General features: G+C 43.0%; 1 protein-coding gene across 1 annotated transcript; it reads left to right on the top strand.

Moving 5' to 3' along the window:
- Window positions 1-6,742: 6,742 nt before the first annotated feature.
- HOATZ (HOATZ cilia and flagella associated protein) lies at window positions 6,743-10,550 on the top strand. Its single transcript, XM_016203576.2, has 5 exons — window positions 6,743-6,968; window positions 7,904-7,942; window positions 8,452-8,513; window positions 10,234-10,247; window positions 10,490-10,550. Exons 1-5 carry the CDS (start codon window positions 6,743-6,745, stop codon window positions 10,548-10,550), a joined length of 402 nt encoding a protein of 133 aa, XP_016059062.2.
- Window positions 10,551-18,222: the final 7,672 nt, after the last annotated feature.

The following is an 18,222-nucleotide window of genomic DNA, read 5'->3' as shown; positions in this document are numbered from 1 at the left end:
CAACCACGGCAGGTTGGCCGATCCATAAAGATAAGGGCGCAGCGCTCCTGGAGATCTCACCCATCCTCACAGCTTCAGCCCTCACAGCTTCGGGAAACTACGAAACCTCTTTTCAGTTCTGGTCTCCTTCCAGGGTTCCAGCTCCATGTACCTAAATCCACCGCAGTGCCCTTTCGTTACCTAAAACTAGACATGCCTAAAGCTAAACACACCACAATTGAGTGCCATCTTGGTACTTAGTGTAATTATATGTAATATAAATATACAAATATATGAATTATTATACTGTATATATTTATATAATTAATATACAGTCAGCCCTCCAAATCCGTGGGTTCTGCACCCTCAGATTCACACACCATGGATCAAAAATATTTTTTTTAAATGTTACACTGCTGTGCACTTAGGATGGTTGTATCTATACTGAACATTCAGACTTCTTTTTATCTTGTCATTGTCCCCTAAACAATACAGTATTACAATGTTACACAGCATTTCCCTTGTATTAGGTATTATAAGTAATTTAGAGATGACTTAGAGTATATGGGAGGAAGTATGTAGGTTATATACAAATACTGCACCATTTTATATAGGGACCTTGACCATCTGCAGATTTGGGTATCTGTCAGGGGTCCTGGAACCAGTCCCCCAGGGATACCAAGGGATGACTGTACTTTAACTATCTCAATTATCTATATACAGGGGTGGGCAGAAGTAGGCTTACACCAAACACAGAGTTTATTCTTGTATTAGTTAGTTATTGTTAATCCTCACCAGAGGATATTTTTTCCATTGCTTTTCAAAGAGAGTGGAAGGGAGGGAGGGAGAGAGGGAGGGAGGGAGGGAGGGAGGGAGGGAGGGAGGGAGGGAGGGAGGGAGGGAGAGAGAGAGAGAGAGAGAAAAAAAAACTTCGATGTGAGATTGCACGTCCACTGGTTGCCTCCCCAGTGCTCCTGACCTGGGGCAGGGAGTGAACCCACAACCCAGCTACGTGCCCTTGACCAGGAATCAAACCCATGACCCTTCAGTGTGCGGGCCGACACTCTAACCACTGAGCCACACCAGCCAGGGCTATATTATTATTTATTATTGTATTTTCCATATGAACAACTGTAAGCCTACTTTTGGTCACCCCTGTATAGAAATTGTGTAGCTGTCCAGCTAGACCATAAATCCCTAGACTGTGTTCTCCGAAGATGATAAATATGCAACGTGTTTACTCCTACTGCTAAGAGCTCAAACAACTTTAATGACAAAGCCTATTTTTAGATTGTTTCAGGCTTACTAGAAGATTAATTTAACATTTTCATATTGAAAGCAACATTATTGATTAATCAATAAATATATACAAGAAGCTAATTGTACTAATGGGAGTACAATAAAATGGAAGCAGAAATACAAAATTATAAAAACTGCTGGCAGTTCATTTTAGCTGGAAAGAAAATCACTCTTAATTAAACAGATTCATTGCTGTTTAGTTCTGCAAAGGCACTGAGCTGACTTCAGTCTTGTCTTGCTCCAACACATAAACTAGTTCCTAAATGTAGTGTCATGAGTGTTAATAAGATAACCTGACATTTACTGATATATACATATATAAATAAAAACACGGTTTTATATTTCCTAAGAGAAAATACGCATTTTAAAAAGCAGGTTTAAAAATGCAACTGATAAATTCCAGCAATTTCTAATCAGCCTAACTTTCCACTTCTCTCTCCCTAGCACGCTGCAAACGCTGTGGAAAATAGAAAAGGTTCCGACGGTGCTTGTGTATGTTGAAAGGAGAGAACAAGTTGTCTCCATCTTTTGTAGCTCCCAACCCCCACCACTTCGCAGTCCTTTAGGTAGGAGTGGTAAATGTAGCCAATATAGACTTGCCAAGCTACAGCAGAAGGCCTTTGTTTTTTGTGCTCTTCTTGGGTTCCTTCTGATGGCTCACCTCGCCTCCTTTCTTTCAGGGCTCCCTCCCCATCTCCTTATTCACCAAAAGCTCAGAAAGTAAATAAAACAGTAAATAAGTCCCCTGAAAGGTGCCTTCCTGGTACTGTCTAAAACAAACACAATCTTCTGTTTGGGCATTTTAATACCACAAGCATTCTTACTTAGATTAAATCATGGGTCTCCCTGGTCCCCAGGCATGCCCAGACATGAACCATAAAGGGAATGAGATCCTTGGAGTTTCTCTAGTAACTGCAGGCAAATCAACAGCAACCCTAAGAACAAGCATTCTAAAAACAAAACACAAAACAAAAAAAACCCCCACAGAACTGGGCCACACACATTTTTTTTCTTCTTTAGTTGTACTGTCTACAAGACAAACTGCATTTTAAAAATTTATTTCAGTAGGCAATGCATCTTGATGCCTTTCATATATGTTTTCTTTATTTTTTTTATTATATTTGAATAAAAGTTTTAAGAATCTAAATTTCAAGGCATCTACTGCAACCAATGCCTTGGATGACAGCAATCCAGCTCAGGTAAGACATGCAAGATGCAACTAATAATCATAAAATATAAATCAGGAAGAGGCAGTAAATCTTGTATTGGGTAAAAATGACCAACAATTTGAAAGAACAGATTTGTTTTTGCAACTATGCCCTAATCAAGACTTAAAAGTCGGCATATTGCTAATGGAATGAAGGGTATTTTGCTCCTGATTTTATTTATATATGTATATTTAACTATAAAATACAAAATTGGCTCTACAGTGATCTCTAGAGATCTCAGAGGTTAATTAGCTCTGATTTCAGCATGTTACCTGGTATGGCTTGGTTTATTGTACATTTTAAAGGAACATAAGGGATTCATGCAATGTGCTCTACAGTACTGTGCCTCTCCCCAAAATAAGATGAATACAAATTATAGTTAGTTGTAAGTGACCTGTCTTTTGCAATTTAACTTTACAGGTCAATCTTTACATTAACGTTTTCTGTACTGTACATTTTATGCTTCACTTTGGTTTCTTATACTTCACTTTGGTGTTCACAGAACAAATAATGAATTTGGAAAAAAAAAAAAATGCTTTTATATTCAAAGCTAATGCTGTAACTTAAACTTATCCTTGGGAAGCTCTGGTGTAATGGTGGGAGTCTGGAATTTGTGTTGACAAATTTCACAGGACTTGCACCGAGCCCTCAGTTTCCATGTTACTCGGGGCACCTCTGAGACCATTTGCTGGGTTTAGGGAATCAGTCGATAGCTTTCTTTTGTGGAAAATAATTTAGAACTAAGCTTTCAGGGTCAACAATGAGTGCACTATACTAGGTTCACAAAGACTATATTGGGGGTGGGGGACTACTTCCAACTGCATCCCCACGAAGTGTATAATCAGAGAATATTCTTTACCATCTTCTGATTCATTCATTGGAGGCAAAGGGGGGAAGGAGTAACGGAAGGAAACAGTTGTTAGTGGAGGTCTCCCAGAAAGCCTCTGCAACTGTCCTCTCTGCCCAGTCTACTCGAAATACGCACACATAAACACATCTCCATCGGCAAATGTGAAATCGTGAGAATAAGAAAATGGAACTGGTCACAAGACCTTGTTTCTCTGGCCTGCACAGCCCTCACCCTGAATGTCCAAATGTCCTCTGCTTCAAGGAGCCACTCAGGTGTCGCCTGCTCCAGGAACCTTCCCTGACCAGCTACAATTCTCAGTGCCCCACCCTACCCCCTTCAGTCTCTACCCAGTACAGTAATGTATTGTGTACTGTCCCCAACCATAAGCAATGCCTTCACTTTTTGTTAGCACCTACCTTACACACACAGCGGGTGGGATGAATGACCTTGGGGGCTAAACACATAGCTGATACCCAAATAAGTACATGCTGCAAGTAGGAACAGTTTTGCCTGAAGCGGATCTTGAGAGTATAAAACTGTGGCCTTGACCTCACGAGGACCATTCTTTGGCCTAACTAAGGAGCTGGCTGGCTCACTACTTGACTGGAAGATCCAGCGGCCATCCGAGAGCACAAGGGGGGCGCAAGGGTGCAGACGAAACTCAGGGAGGCCTCCTCACGGCCCAGGGCACCCAGGCCTATCTCCACTTGGGAAACTCATCCTAGTTTGGTACCCTGCAAGCTGTGCCAAGTGGGGATAGGCGTGGAGAGGGGGGCTGTGGGGCTGCTTGGGCAGGAGGAGGGGAGAAGGAGCTCTTAGTCCCTCCAGTCCCATCAGGTAGAGAAACTTTTTAAGACTCGGTGCCTGGGTCTCCTGGGCCTCTCACCTACAGGAGCCCGCACCCCGCCCCTCCTCGCAGCCTCCCCACCCCCTCCCCGCCCCTCCCCCACCAGCCCCAGCTCGTGCCCGCCCCGCCCCTCTGCCCGCGGGATTCCAAGGGCGGTTGGCTCACCGTGGCCACGGTCACTTGGCCGCTCGGAGCTGCGGGGCGCACGGGGTTGAGAGAGCCGGTTGTAGGGCAGAGAAGTAGCCTGGGGCCGCCGGCCCGGGCGTGAGGGAGGCGGGAGCCGAGCCGGGAAAGCGCAGGGCGAGCGGACGGGAAGGGAACCTGAGCCGCAGGGCCCTGGGCGGTGCGGGAGGCTGCGGGGCGGCGGAGGCCGGAAGCCGGGGCTGGGCGGCAGAGGCGAAGCCAGCCTGCCGGGCGCTCCCGGGAGCCACCTGGGGTGGGCGGCCGGACCCCGGGGGCGCGGGTCCGCTCTGGAGCGCCGCCCGCTGGCCGCGCCACGCCGAGTGTGCGCGGCGAGCCCTGCGGGGACAGCGCAGCCTGCGGGCCGGACGAGGGTCCCCGGTGGGTCCGGAGGCGTCCTCCAGAGACCCTCGCGCCCAGGCTCTGCGGGCATCGTCCCGGTGAAGTGCAGGGTCGACAGGGGCCCCGATTCCCGCCCGCCGGCTCGGGGACACGGCGTCGGCGCTGCGGACCGTCCGGGAGCTGCAGCCCGCGGGCGCCCGGTGCTCGGTTTGTAGGCAGTGTAATTAGCTGATTGTACTCTGGCGCTTGCAATCACTAACTCCACTGCCATCAAAACAAGGCACAGCCTCACCCACCGCCGCTGGAGGACGCCGCCCGGGTGGCGAGGGGCCCGCCCGAAGCGCGGGGAGGGGGAGAAAGCGGCGCCGCCGGGGCGGAGGCGTCGGGGCTCCGTGGGCCTCGCGCGCCTGGGCCAGCACGTTGCCCGCGCGCGAGGGAAGCCCCGCAAATCCCCGCGGCCTGCTGCTGCCAGGCCCCCTTAGGCTGTCGCCTTCTCTCAGAGTAAAAGCAAGGTTGTGCAGGCCCTAAGGAAAGCGAAATTTGTGGGACTTAATGGCTTTAGTTGTGAGACAGGCTTTTAAACTGCGGGGAGGAGCCCGCCCTGTAACGTTTGACGCTGCAGAGCTGTGGTTCCTGGAGCCTATTTTTCATTACCCAGCAGGGCATCCGCAGATCCACCAGCCACAGTGAGCTACAGGGCAACCAATGATGTCCCGGTCACCATGCATGGGGGGGGGGGGGGGGGTCAACTGCAGCCTGCGATGAAAGTAAACTTTTTTTTCTGTGAGTCTAGTTACTAGGCAGTGTAGTTAGCTGATTGCTAATAGTACCAATCACTAACTACACGGCCAGGTAAAAAGATTTGGGAATTCGTCCAAATGAGCTGCCCCTGCTCATCAGTGTGTTTGGAGGAGGCCAACTGGAACACGCGAATATTAATCATTGCCTATTTATCGATAGCTCAGCCAAGAGAGACCATTTTATCTGCTAAATATGCTGCGTTTGTAATATATATGTATTTTTATATACGATTTTTCAGTATGTCTTCAGGCTCTTCACCAGGAAAATTTCAGAGAGATTGACAGAGAGGGTTTTTTTTCCTTACCTGATGTGTCATTGCATAGACCTGTGATTATCAGCTTTCGAAGTATCTTTTCTATGGGACTGTATTAATATTTTGAAAGAATAAAGTGCCATAACGTCATAAATTGTGGTTATTAGCATGTATTCATTTCCTAAATTGGCCTTTATGAGGATCATCTCGATTCCTGCCAGAGTAAATTGCAACTTTCCTATCGCTGAAATGGTTAAATTGTTCCTAGATTAACAAAGTCTCCGGAGCACTTGTTAGTATTTTTATAGGACTACATTCACAAACGTTTCCTTAATTTATTTTTCATGAAAGGACTGAGTCCACTCCTGAGACATAAATTTAAGTCATTTACACTGTTGCAGTCTAGGCAGCTTTTAGAATGACACGTCAGTAGATGAAGTTACCATCTAAATCCACTTCTGTCCTAAAATTCGTCTTAAAGGATGGGGGGGGGGTGTTAATAACAAAAACAATATCCGCCGGTACCAGCCAGCCCCGTTGAGACCCCTAGTTCCCACTGGAAGGCCGAGGGCCCTGTTTAATGCTCCAACCAAAGGGGGGCCCAGGTGAGCGAGGGCAGTGCGGGGCGGGGTGGGGAACTGGGGCGGCGGGGCTAAGGAAAGCTTTGTCTAGATAGCCTTTGGGGGACGGAAGCTGGAGAATGGGGAGGCAGGTGGAAGGCTGGCCCAGGACTTCGCCGCCCACTCCCGCAGGACGAGGCACGCCCCAAGCTGCTGCTTTGACTCTCCTCTCTGGGCTCCCAGGCCTGAGACTGGGCCAGAAGCCTGGGATCACTGCAGAGGTGGGCTTCGGGGGGGGGGGGGGCACCAAAGCGCCCTGGAACCCAGCTTCCAGCGAGGAAACTCAGGGTCTCCGGCTGGGCGGTTGTCCGAGAGGCGGGGCTGGGAGAGGCGCCGGGCCTCGGAGGAGCGTCCTCAGTTGCCATGGAAGCGAGGCGCGGTGCTAGTCCCGGCGACCGCAGGGAGTCCAGCGAAATGTGTCCCCAGGGATTGCTGGTGTTCACCGGCTCTTCAGAAAAGGACACGAACTTGGCCAAGCAGTTTTGGATCACGGCGTCCATGTACCCCCCTAACGAGTCCCAGCTGGTGCTGTCGGGGTGCAGCAGCCAGCGCCTGCCGGTGGCGGGGTCCTCCCGGAGCAGCGCGGCTGGTGCGTAGCTGTCCCTGGGGAAGGTACCAGGGCCCCTCCCAGGAGGGGCTGCTGAACATAATTCTTTTTTTTTTTTTTTCAAGTATGGTTGACATTCAATATTGTATTAGCGTCACGTGTACAGCATCGTGATTAAGTATTTATATAACTTAGGAAGTGAACCCCCCCCCCCCATAAGTCTAGTATGCTATATTCCCTATGCTTTACTTTTACATCCTGGGACTATTTTTATAGCTGGCAATTTGTCGTTTCCCTTCACCTTTTACATCCATTCCCTTAACATCCCTCCCGTCTGGCAATGAGTCCTCTGTATCTATGAGTCTGTTTCTGTTTTGTTTGTCCACTTATTTTGTGATTTAGATTCCACATGCAAGTGAAGTCATACGATATCTGTCTTTCTCTGTCTAATTCCTCTTAGCATAGTACACTCTAGGTCCATCCATGTTGTCGTAAATGGCAAGATTTCATTCTTTTTTATGGCTAACATGCCACATCTTTATCCATTTATCTATCAAATCTAATTAAAATAAGAATCTTTCCTTTGAAATGTCTAAAACCCAATACAAATAGTTCTTCAAACTTCTCCGCAGTTCTTCTACCCAAAGGGATCAGCGGTGTCTTTGTTACATCTTAAAGTATCCCTGAGGCTTTGGCATCTATTTGGCCAAAGGGTATAGAATCATCTGGAGAAATGTTATTATATCTTGGCTGAAAAGATATTAAGAATAGCTGTTTACATCACTGAGTTCAAACATAAAATCCCCAGAGAGAGTTGAAGGCAGAGTCAACATTAGGAACCAAGTTTCCGGCCTGTAAGACCTTAGTAAGGCCTAAAATGTGGAAACTGTTATTATGCCATTTTTGTAGGTATAGAAAGCTTAAAGACCTTTAATGCTGTGGTTTTCCAATGATTTCTATTCTTTTTTAATTTTTAGAGAAAGGTTACTTGCAGTCTTTTTGTCCCAAGAAAAACAGTAAGTACCAAGTTTTATGCCTTTCAACATCCTGATTCCGAGATTCTTCAGAAAATGCATAGTAAGTACAAGGACCCAACTTTACACTTTAGCACAACTTTCTGAATTGCATACCAAAGCCCTGCCTCAGGAATCACCCTATTTATTGAGAGGAAAATGCCTCAATTGCTATAATTTTTTTTTTTTCAATTCCTATAATATTTTGAATAGGAATGTGGAAATTGGAATGTCTAAAACCAAATATGTTCTCTTTAGAGACCTTTTCTTGTCTCCAGACTCAGATTTAGTGGTCTTCTAAAGAGATTAGAGGTCTCCTGCAGCCACAGCTAATTAATTCCATCTCCAATTATTTATGAATCTGGTTTATAAAGTTTTAAGACACAGTATGTATTTGCGTTTACCTTCCTACTCTAAGTATTACCTTTCAATCCTTAGGCAATTTTATATCAATATTATTGTAAAATCATGATAAAATTATTTCAGATTGAATTTGACTTTATTTTCTTTAGAGGGTACAGATGCCATTGCTGAAACCCTACAGATTGAGGAGAGAAAAAAGTATCTGGAAAAGGTAGGCAACATTTCAGAAGGTCATCTGATTTTCATTAAGCTTTCTAAATAATCTCAGTTATTCTTTTTAACAAATGTGTATAAAAATTTTCTACTTAACCCAAGGGCACGTAGCTCGATTGCAGGCTAGTCGGGGCACACTCGGGAGACAACCAATCAATGTGTCTCTCTCACATCAATGTTTCTCGCTCTCCCTCCCACTCTCTCTGAACAGCAATGGAAAAAATATCCTTGCATGAGGATTTTTAAAAAAGCTAAAAAAACATTTTTTTTTCTACTTCTGGTATGTCTGCTTGAGCAAATGGAAAACCTCTGTTAGAATTTTAATTGAAAATTAAGAAATTCTATTAAACTGGCTAGTCTCAGTCTCCGCAAAAGCCAAGGGATGTATAGGAACAACAGGATTAGTGGGAAGTGGAGAGAAATGGATTCACATGCTTTCCATCCAATAAGGCCCCAAACCATATACAGTGTTTTAAGAACAGACATGTTGAATGTAATTGACTGTCCTACTAGGTCAACATTAAATCATCAGAGGAATAAGTCTGTCATCTAAAACCATTTTCACTAAGGGCTGAAATTAAACACATTGGTGTTGTCAAATCAACTGAACACATCTCTTTTTGGCAATATCTTGTTTGTTCTTCATGATGCAGGCACAGCATTTAACTCAGCAATTAATGCTGTGATTTATAGAAATACTTTGGTTAATGGATAAATTCCATTCCCGTAACTGTTCCTGTACTATAAAGGCAAAGACTGAGGATTTGCTTTGGCCTGTCTTTAATCACTGCACATATTGGCAAACTCTGAAAGACTTATCGGGAATTGTGCATAAATTACAGAACAATGCATTTGAGTTTGCTGATCACATTAATTCACTTTGTGGATATTGGTGACTCCTCCAAACAAATTAGGTAATTAGAAATAGTCAGCACTTTCTTCTCTCTCGAAGATATTAGGTACTGTATACTTATACTAGGACTTAAAGGGAAGGAAGGAGCCTAATTTTCAGTGAGGCAAAAGTCATTAAAAATCAACCTCTTCAGCACTTTTGGAGTTAAAGTTTCATTTAATTTCATTTTGGATAGGATTAGAAATAAAAGGTTAAAGATACAATATCTTCAATTTTTTCATCTTTTGTCAAACAATGGACTATTAGTATCTTAGGACTGGTTTTCTTGCCCCAGGTCTTTCTATTAACTTATGAATTACTTAATTCCACAGATATTTATTGAGAACTTGCTCTGTGCCAAGTACTGTACTAGATGCTGGGAATGCAAACATAAGTTGTGGTTCCTGATCTCAAGGAGTTCACAATCTAGTGGGGGGAGATAGTCAATTAAAGTCAAGAATTATGATACATTATTATGATAGATGTATGCACATAATACTATGGGAACATATTGAAGGACGTTAAAATCAAGCTTAAAGAATCAAGAACTCTTCTCGAAGGAGTTGGCTTTCAAAGAATGTATGGAGTTGATCAAAGAACATGCAAAGAAACTCTCCCCGCAGCGAGGGTTATCTTCCTAAACCCCTAATCCAATTATGCTGCTCTCTTACTGCATTCGTCTGCTGGGGCTTCGATAACCAAACGCTACAGACTAAGTGGCTTAAACTGCAGAATTTTATCTCCTCGTAGTTCTGGAGGCTAGAAGTCTGAGATCAAAGTGCCGTCCGAGTGGGTTTCTGATGAAGCCTCTCTGCCTGGCTTGTAGATGGCCACCTTCTCGTGGGTTCTTGCATGGCAGAGGGAACGCTCTGGTGTCTCTTTCTCTTCTTATAAGCATACTGGTCCTATCACATTAGAGCCCCATCTTGATAACTTCATTTAACCTTATTACCTCCCTAAAGGCCTTATCTCTAAATACAGTTACACTATGAGGTTAGGGCCTCAGCACAGAGATTTGTGGGGGATGCAATTCAGCCTGTAAACCTACTGTCATTTTTTTCCGTGACTCTCCATATCTGCAGGATCAAGACCAAACCCTTCAATGTGGCATTCAAGTTCCTTTCCAATCTGACCATGACCTGACTGACCTCCTACCCCTCTCTTTCTTCCCTTATACCCCCACCCCCACCCCCAGTGTAACCTACTCTCTAGGCTCTCAACCCCCAGGCCAGGCCACATTGTCTACCCCTCCCCATGTGTGCTACCAGAGTGGTGAATGGGTAAAATATATTTTTGCTAAACCCAAACATACACATTATGCTGTGATATTTGCCAAATTGTACATTAAGTCAAGTGGGTCGTGCAGTAGAGTGTACAAGAAGGTTGTGTTTTTGAGAAAAGAGGCCTTTCAAAACAACAAGCCAGCAGAAAAGAGAATGCTGCTGAAACGGTGCCTCGTGAGTACACAGGAGAGTTTAGTCAACACTGCAAAGCACAGTACAATTCTCTTCCAACAATGCCGTGGTTGCAAATCAACCAAGGGAATCTTGCAATAACCAAATGCTCTTATAGATATCCTCAGATCCTACTATGACGCAGTATCCTAACAGCCCATTTAGTGAGTCTGTGCCGTGTGCTAATACCCTACTATGCTAAGCAGTTTACATGTACCTACTCATATTCTCCTTCAAGCAGCCTCAGGATGCTTATCCCCATTTAATCAAACTAAGCTGAAATGATTTTCCGAAGTTCCCACAACTGGGAAGAGGCCGGGCCTAGAATCAAAGCCTGCATCCTAACTGCGGAGTCCATGAGACGCACTGTGCGGTATTGACTGCTGGCCCTGGCACTGTTGAGGTGTGCTGCCAAATATTCTAAAATTCCAAACTGTAGTATGAATACAAGTGTGAGAAGCATCTTTCCAAGCCCTGAGGCACTACAGGCTGTTTCTTCAAATTGCAGTGCGCTTTTATGTCTCTGCCTACAATGCTCCTCCCCATTTGTCTTCAAGGCCAAGCTCAAATGCCCCCTTCTCTGTGAAGCCTTCCCAGAGGCGACCTCGAGACTAGCAGATGAGCAGCTTCCTTCTCCGCTCCCACTGCAAGTCCCATATCCCTCTCTCCTAGTATCTGTCACAGTCTCTTATCTGTGCTACAGGAAATTGTATATGTTTCTGTCTTTCCCACTAGATTACAAGCACCACAGTGTAGTGAGCTTTGGAGACAAAGTGGGTTTGGGAGTCTAACTCTGCCCTTACTATTCGTGCGATTTGAAGAACCTATTAGACACCTGTGAGGCTCAGCGTCCTCTGATAGAAATGATACCCTCATAGAGCGGGTATCGGATGTAAGGGGCCTGGCCACATTGGTCCTCAACGAATGGTAATTCCCTTCTCCTCCACGAGGGCAGAGGCTTTTTCTTATTTGCTTACCCGCCACGCCTTTCCAGTTGAATAAAAAAACGCATAACTGAAGTAATGAATGAACGTAAGCTCTCTACAGGGATATTTCCATTTTGTTTGGCCTTTCCACATATATCCATCTGGCAGATTTTCTAGGCTTATTTTTGCAAGAATGCTCCCAAAAGCTAATCTGTTTGCTAATCTGCTTTAGGACCATTTTTTAGCACATCACCTCTCTTCTCTGTTTTGCTTTTATCTCATGGGTCTATATATATGAGAGGAAAGGTGAACTCCTTGTAATTACTAAAACATAAGATCTATTTTGGGTGCCACTGTTTTTCTAAGTCTATTGTACTCTTTCTGCATTGCTACCACCACTGTTCTAGAATTTTTAGCTTGATGGCAGAAAATAAATGGAAGTAGAAGCTCTTTTGAACAAATAAAACATAATAATCTACTTAATTTAAGAGAATCTTCTACATGTTTTGAACCTCTATATGATAAGTAAATTCCTGGAATAATATTCATTTTAAAGTGGGAAATAATATTTTCCATAAATTCTCTTAAAGTGTTTTTTCTTCCACTATCTCCTTAAAATTAATGAAAATCTAAAAATGTGTTGTCCATCTCTCCTAAAAGCACATTTATGGCTTTCTCTCCTCAACTGATATTGATTTGTCAGTTGTTGAAAAATCAATGTTAACTTTAATGCCATCCTCCATTTTGGAATATTTTCCAGGTGTACATTATAAATGCTTTTGGTTAGTGGACAAAATGCTATTAATCACGACTTCTATTTCTGTGATGGATATCCATGGCAGGAAACCAAAAACAGTTGAGTCTGCCAAGATCAGATGGCTTACTCTGTCCATAAAGGAAACCTTATAGCACGATCCTGGACCATAGTCTTTCTTTGAGAGCTCTAAAGTAGTCCGAAAACATTATAATAAATCAATAGTTAGCTCATTCTTTGAAATCATAAAGCTAATTTGCTTTCTAGTTTTGCCACCTTTCAGAAAGCTTTTTAATGATTATCTCTTTATGAAAAGAATTATAAATGATTCATTTACTAGGAGAAGGGAGAAGAAATCAGAGTGGTAATTTAAGGTGTATATATATATATATACATATACATATACATACATATATATATGGATGACATTTGGAAATGTCCACCTGGAATCAAAGTTTTAACATGAGTAAACATAAAAATTTTTTATAAGGAAATTATTCAATCTGTATGTCGACATCTCAGATAAAGCCTTCATTGGGGGTGGGGTTTAATCTGTCCTATCATACAACCTATAACTACCAATACCAACCACAGTGTAAGTCTAAATCAAAAGTGAGTTTGCTATATGTCACTGCCATGAAAAACAGCAAGTTGTGCTATGATAGGGACGTTCTTGGAAGAAGAAGAATCTAAGAAGTTTCACAAGGTGGATTCTTAGCCACTGAAGCATGAAAGTGGAAATAACATTTTAATGTTATCCTTTGTTATCCTACACTTTCAAAGTCGGAAGAGGGAGACTCAGAATCACTAGAAGTCAGTGTCCTAGAGCCAAACCAAATATGTAGGGAATTCAGATAAAGAAAACCCTGTTTGGTGCCAAATTGGTTAGGACTGGCTTCCCAGAAAAGCTAAATTTTCTGGGTTTTAGTTTTGCTATCCTGCCCTGATGTGATACTAAGAGTTCCTTTTCACCCATAAAACCGATACCACTAGGAATGGTGGGTTTCTCTTTCCCCAACAAAATATACTTAGTCATTTAAACTATTGTTCCTAATTTATCAAAGAATTCAAGTGGAAGAATCATAAAAACAGGCTGTGCATTAACAATAACAAACAAATGTTTTGGTAGCAAATGATAGTTAAAAGATTCTATGACCCTGGCCGGTTTTGCTCAGTGGTTAAAGTGTTGGCCTGTGGACTGAAGGGTCCTGGGTTCAACTCTGGCCAAGGACACATACCTCGGTTGCAGGCTTGATCCCTGGCCCATCAGGGTGCGTGTGAGAGGCAACCAATCAATGTATCTCTCTCACATTGATGTTTCTCTCTCTCTCTCTCTCTCCTCCCCTCTACTCTCTTTTAAAATCCTTAGGTGAGAATTTTAAAAAAAGATTATATGAATATTAATTACTCTTTTATATCATCTACAGTACCACTTTATTTTCAAACATTATTTAATCTTGGAGAACATGTTCAGTTGACAGATGAAGTTCCCCTCTTAATCTTTAATAATACGGACAGTTCATGAAAACATACTTGGGGAAAGGAGTGAGATTTGGGATCAAGTAGCTGAATTCATTGCCTCAGACAGAACCAGCCCCAGAATTGGGTAAAGCCGTGCCCCCAGATGCATCCCTTCCTCTTTTTTCCAAAGGTCTGTATACTTTATCTTCTATACACATTTGCCTTAAGAACAAAATTAAAACCTTAAGGTACAATTGTACAGGGACCCATACTAATTATCTGTTTGTAATGATTGAATGAAACTATTAAATGCAGAGCGAAGCAAAAAAAAAGGATCATGTATTTTTTTAAATAAATGCAGATCTATTTGATTTCAGCTACATGAAGCCTTATTGTTCAAATTAGTAAGTACCTTAAAAGCAGCAGGGAAAGTCAAATACAATTTATTAAAGAACTGGATTGTTCCATGGATCAGGTGACTCAGACAAGAATCATGACATAGCTGAAATCAAAAATAAAACTGCCTTTTCTCTTTGCCTTTATCAAAGACAAGATGAAAAATCATGGTGAGTTATATTGGAGCAGACAATAAAGTTAAACAATTTATGCATCTATATTTACATCACCATTTTGCCATTTCTCTCTGATAAGGTATGTTGGTCATGGGAAGTGTAGTCAAGAATGCCCCGAGTCTGAGGTGACACAGTCATTCATCTCTTTGGCTCGAGATTTTACAGCTCCCCGAGCCACTGTGTTGGTAATATGTGCAAACTCACTTACTAGCTACAATTTATATGAAGCTCCGAAATCAGTACTCCTGGTGCTTTCATGGTCATTGGTGGATGCCCACAGAACAGCAAAAATTTTGACTTGCCTAAACCCAGATTTCTAGCTGAGGATGACCGAGGTGATGAGGCTCTGCCATCTCGTTTCAGCTCTTATACGATAAACAGGTTTCCTTTTTGCAGTTTATTTAGTGCTGCGTTTTTAGCTTTTTTAAAAATGAGTGTGCTGTTTTAAAAAAAGCCTCCAAGCACTGAAGTGCTTCCTGGTGTTCCTAAGTGCAAGAAGTTGCCATGTGCCTTATGGGGAAAATGCATGTGTTAGATAAGCTTTGTTCAGGCATGAGTTATAAATAAGTGATGCTGGCCAGGAGTTCATTATTGAAGAATCAACAATGTACTTTAAATAGGGTGCACGCAAAGATAAACACACATAAAACAAAGTTATATATTGATCCATTGATGAAATGGGACCCAAGGCAGGCAGGAACCTAGGAGCAATGGTTCAGTAGTTGCTAATTCAGAGTTTCAGCAAGTTTATAAAATACAGCTCTGCGAATGAGAATTGACTTTACTGAAATTGGTTGAATTGTAGTTTAATATACAAAGTCTTTCACTATCTGCCTCCGGCCTCATTTACCACCATTCCCCTCTAAGTGCGATTTGCACTATAGCCATTTTGAACCACTTGTAGTTCCGAGAGCCCACCCAGGTGATTCATGCCTCTGTGACACTGAGCCTACCATTTCTTCTACCTGGAAATGCCTTTCTCCCAGTCTCCCATTTAGCTAATGCCTACTTTTACTTAAAAAGAGTCAATGGTCACATTCAAGTCTGTTCTTACTCTCACACACTCCTCTGCCTGATACAAATGCCCCCTCCTTTGTGCACCCCTAGGACTCTGTGCACAGTCCTGACACAGGGTACTGCGCTGTAGTTGATGTATTTCTCCTGCAGGCTCTACATTCCTTAAGGAAAGGGGTCATGACTTCTCTGACTTCATAATCACAGGGCCTGACAAATAGTAGATGAGCTCCTAACCTAGCAAATAAATGCTTACAAATTAGTAAATGGATGGTCTAACTTGCCTGGATAACGATCCTGCATGGTAGCCCAGTTCCTTGAGCTACTTGGATACGAGGCAATCATTTCATAGGACAGTGCAACATAGGGTTGACCAAGACGCGAAGGCCTCATACACTCATAGGTGCTGAACGGACGTGCAGTCAGTTGTGAGAAAGGCTGTGCAAGCAACAGGCACGGGTGAAAACACAGTCTGTAGGCCACAGAAGTAAGTCACAGCAGACGAGGACTGCATGTTCTTTGAAGGAAGTGATACCAGGAAAAGGCAACAGTTAGAAATTTAAAATCGTGGTGCCAAGTTTCAACAGCATGTAAGAGACACCTTGATGTGATAATTAAGATACAGGCTGAGGGGCAGAAAATAAGGCAGGACCACTGTCTCAGGGTAGCTGGGACACTAGATAAGGAGACAAGAGAGGAACTGAACACAGGGGACAAGACAGTCTTCCACATACCAGAACTTTGGTTCAAGTGAGAGGCTTGGCTACACAAAAGAAAGCCAGGTCCTAGGAGCATAAACTACAGTCACATTGCTGAACAGTTCTGTTATTTTCTGAAAACCACTTTGAGCCATCAGTATATAAGACAGACAAAAATCACTTAACTATGGTAATTTGGGGTAGAGGAAGGAGCAAGCCAAAAAATACTGTTCAAAAATCAATGTATCGCCCTGGCCAGTTTTGCTCAGTGGTTAGAGCATCGGCCCGCGGACTGTAGGGTCCCAGGTTTGATTCCAGCCAAGGGCACGTACCTCAGTTGCAGGCTCGATCCCCAGTCCCTGTTGGGGTGCGTGTGGGGAGGCAGCCAGTCCGTGTGTGTCTCTCACATTGATGCTTCGCTCTCTCCTATTCTCTCTGTAAAGCAATGGAAAAAAATATCCTCAGGTGAGGGTTAAAAAAAATCAACTTAAGAACAGTTGTTTCTATTATTGAAATAAACTCTGTTGTATAACTTTTTTTGAAAGGCATATTTTCATTGTAACAGTAATTCAATAATTTATTTTTAAAAACCTAGAAGTTATTTAGGACAGTAGAGTAGTCTCCCCCTTATCCACGGAAGATGTGTTCCAAGACCCCCAGTGGACACTGAAACTGCAGATAGTAGGCAGCCCTATCTATACTGTTTATTTCCTATACATGCATACCTGTGATAAAGAGTAATTTATAAATTAGGCACAGTAACAGATTAACAGTAACTGTAACTATTAATAAAATAGAAGATTATAACAATATAACTGTAATAAAAGTTATAGTTATATGAATGTGGCCTCTCTCTTAAAATATCTTCTTTTTGCGGGGGGAGGGGCACTTGGGTCAAAACATTTTCTTGTACCGTCCTCACTCTGCTTCTTGTGATTTTGTGAGCTAATGCAATGCCTAAGTAATGAGATTATGTGAGGTAAATGACGTAGCACTGTGATGCTACAAGGCATCAGGCGTTAGGATATACAAGGGAGGCCTGAGCACAAGCACTGCAATACCATGACGGTCGATCTGATAACTGAGACAGCTAAGTAATTAATGGGTGGGCATCATGTCATTGTGAGGACGCTGGATAAAGGGATGATTCACATCCCAGATGGGACGGATTGGGAGGGCACAAGGTTTCATCACGCCACTCAAAACAGGGCACAATTTTAAAGGTATGAGTTGTTTATTTCTGGGGTTTTCCATTTAATATTATCAGGTCAAGGTTGACCACAGGTAAACCTTGGGAAGCAAAACCTTGAATAAAGGGGGACGGGGGGCTACTGTATATCTAAACTCTGAAATTTTTATTATAAAGGCTAAATTTTTAGAACTGAATAAGTAAAAACAGAAAGAAAACCTATTGTGCTAGGCACTGGAGCACAACAAGAAACAACAACAACAACAAAATATGTTTCAAGTATACAAACTCTGTCCTCAATCTAATCTGTGAGATATTTATGAAAGAATTATACATGGTGTTAGGAGGACATTTAATAGGGCAGTATTGATCCAATCCAGGGAATCAGGGAGGATTTCTGCAAACTTTAAGCTGAGATTTGAAGGAAGAGTGAGTATTAATTAGGCCAGAAGGGGGGGGTGAAGGGAGCCTTGGGAGAGCATTCCAGGCTCAGAAACAACCATTGCAAAGACCCTGTGCTTTGAGAAGGCATAGAACTGAATGGCCAGTGTGGGAATGTGAGGGTTAGGCGGTAGGAAGGACAATAAGAGGCCATTGAAGGGTTTTAGGTGAGGGGGTGATAATATCAGATTTGTCTGAAAAAGTTCAGGAGGTATGATATGGAGAATGGGTTGAAAGTGGCCAGAACAGAAGGTGGGAAACCACAGTGGAGGTCATTGCAATCATCTAGTTGGCAGGTGACGGTAG

Source organism: Miniopterus natalensis, chromosome 11, assembly GCF_054644295.1.
Source record: "Miniopterus natalensis isolate mMinNat1 chromosome 11, mMinNat1.hap1, whole genome shotgun sequence".
NCBI classification, from domain to species: domain Eukaryota; kingdom Metazoa; phylum Chordata; class Mammalia; order Chiroptera; family Miniopteridae; genus Miniopterus; species Miniopterus natalensis.
This window is presented reverse-complemented; position numbering and strand designations above follow the sequence as displayed.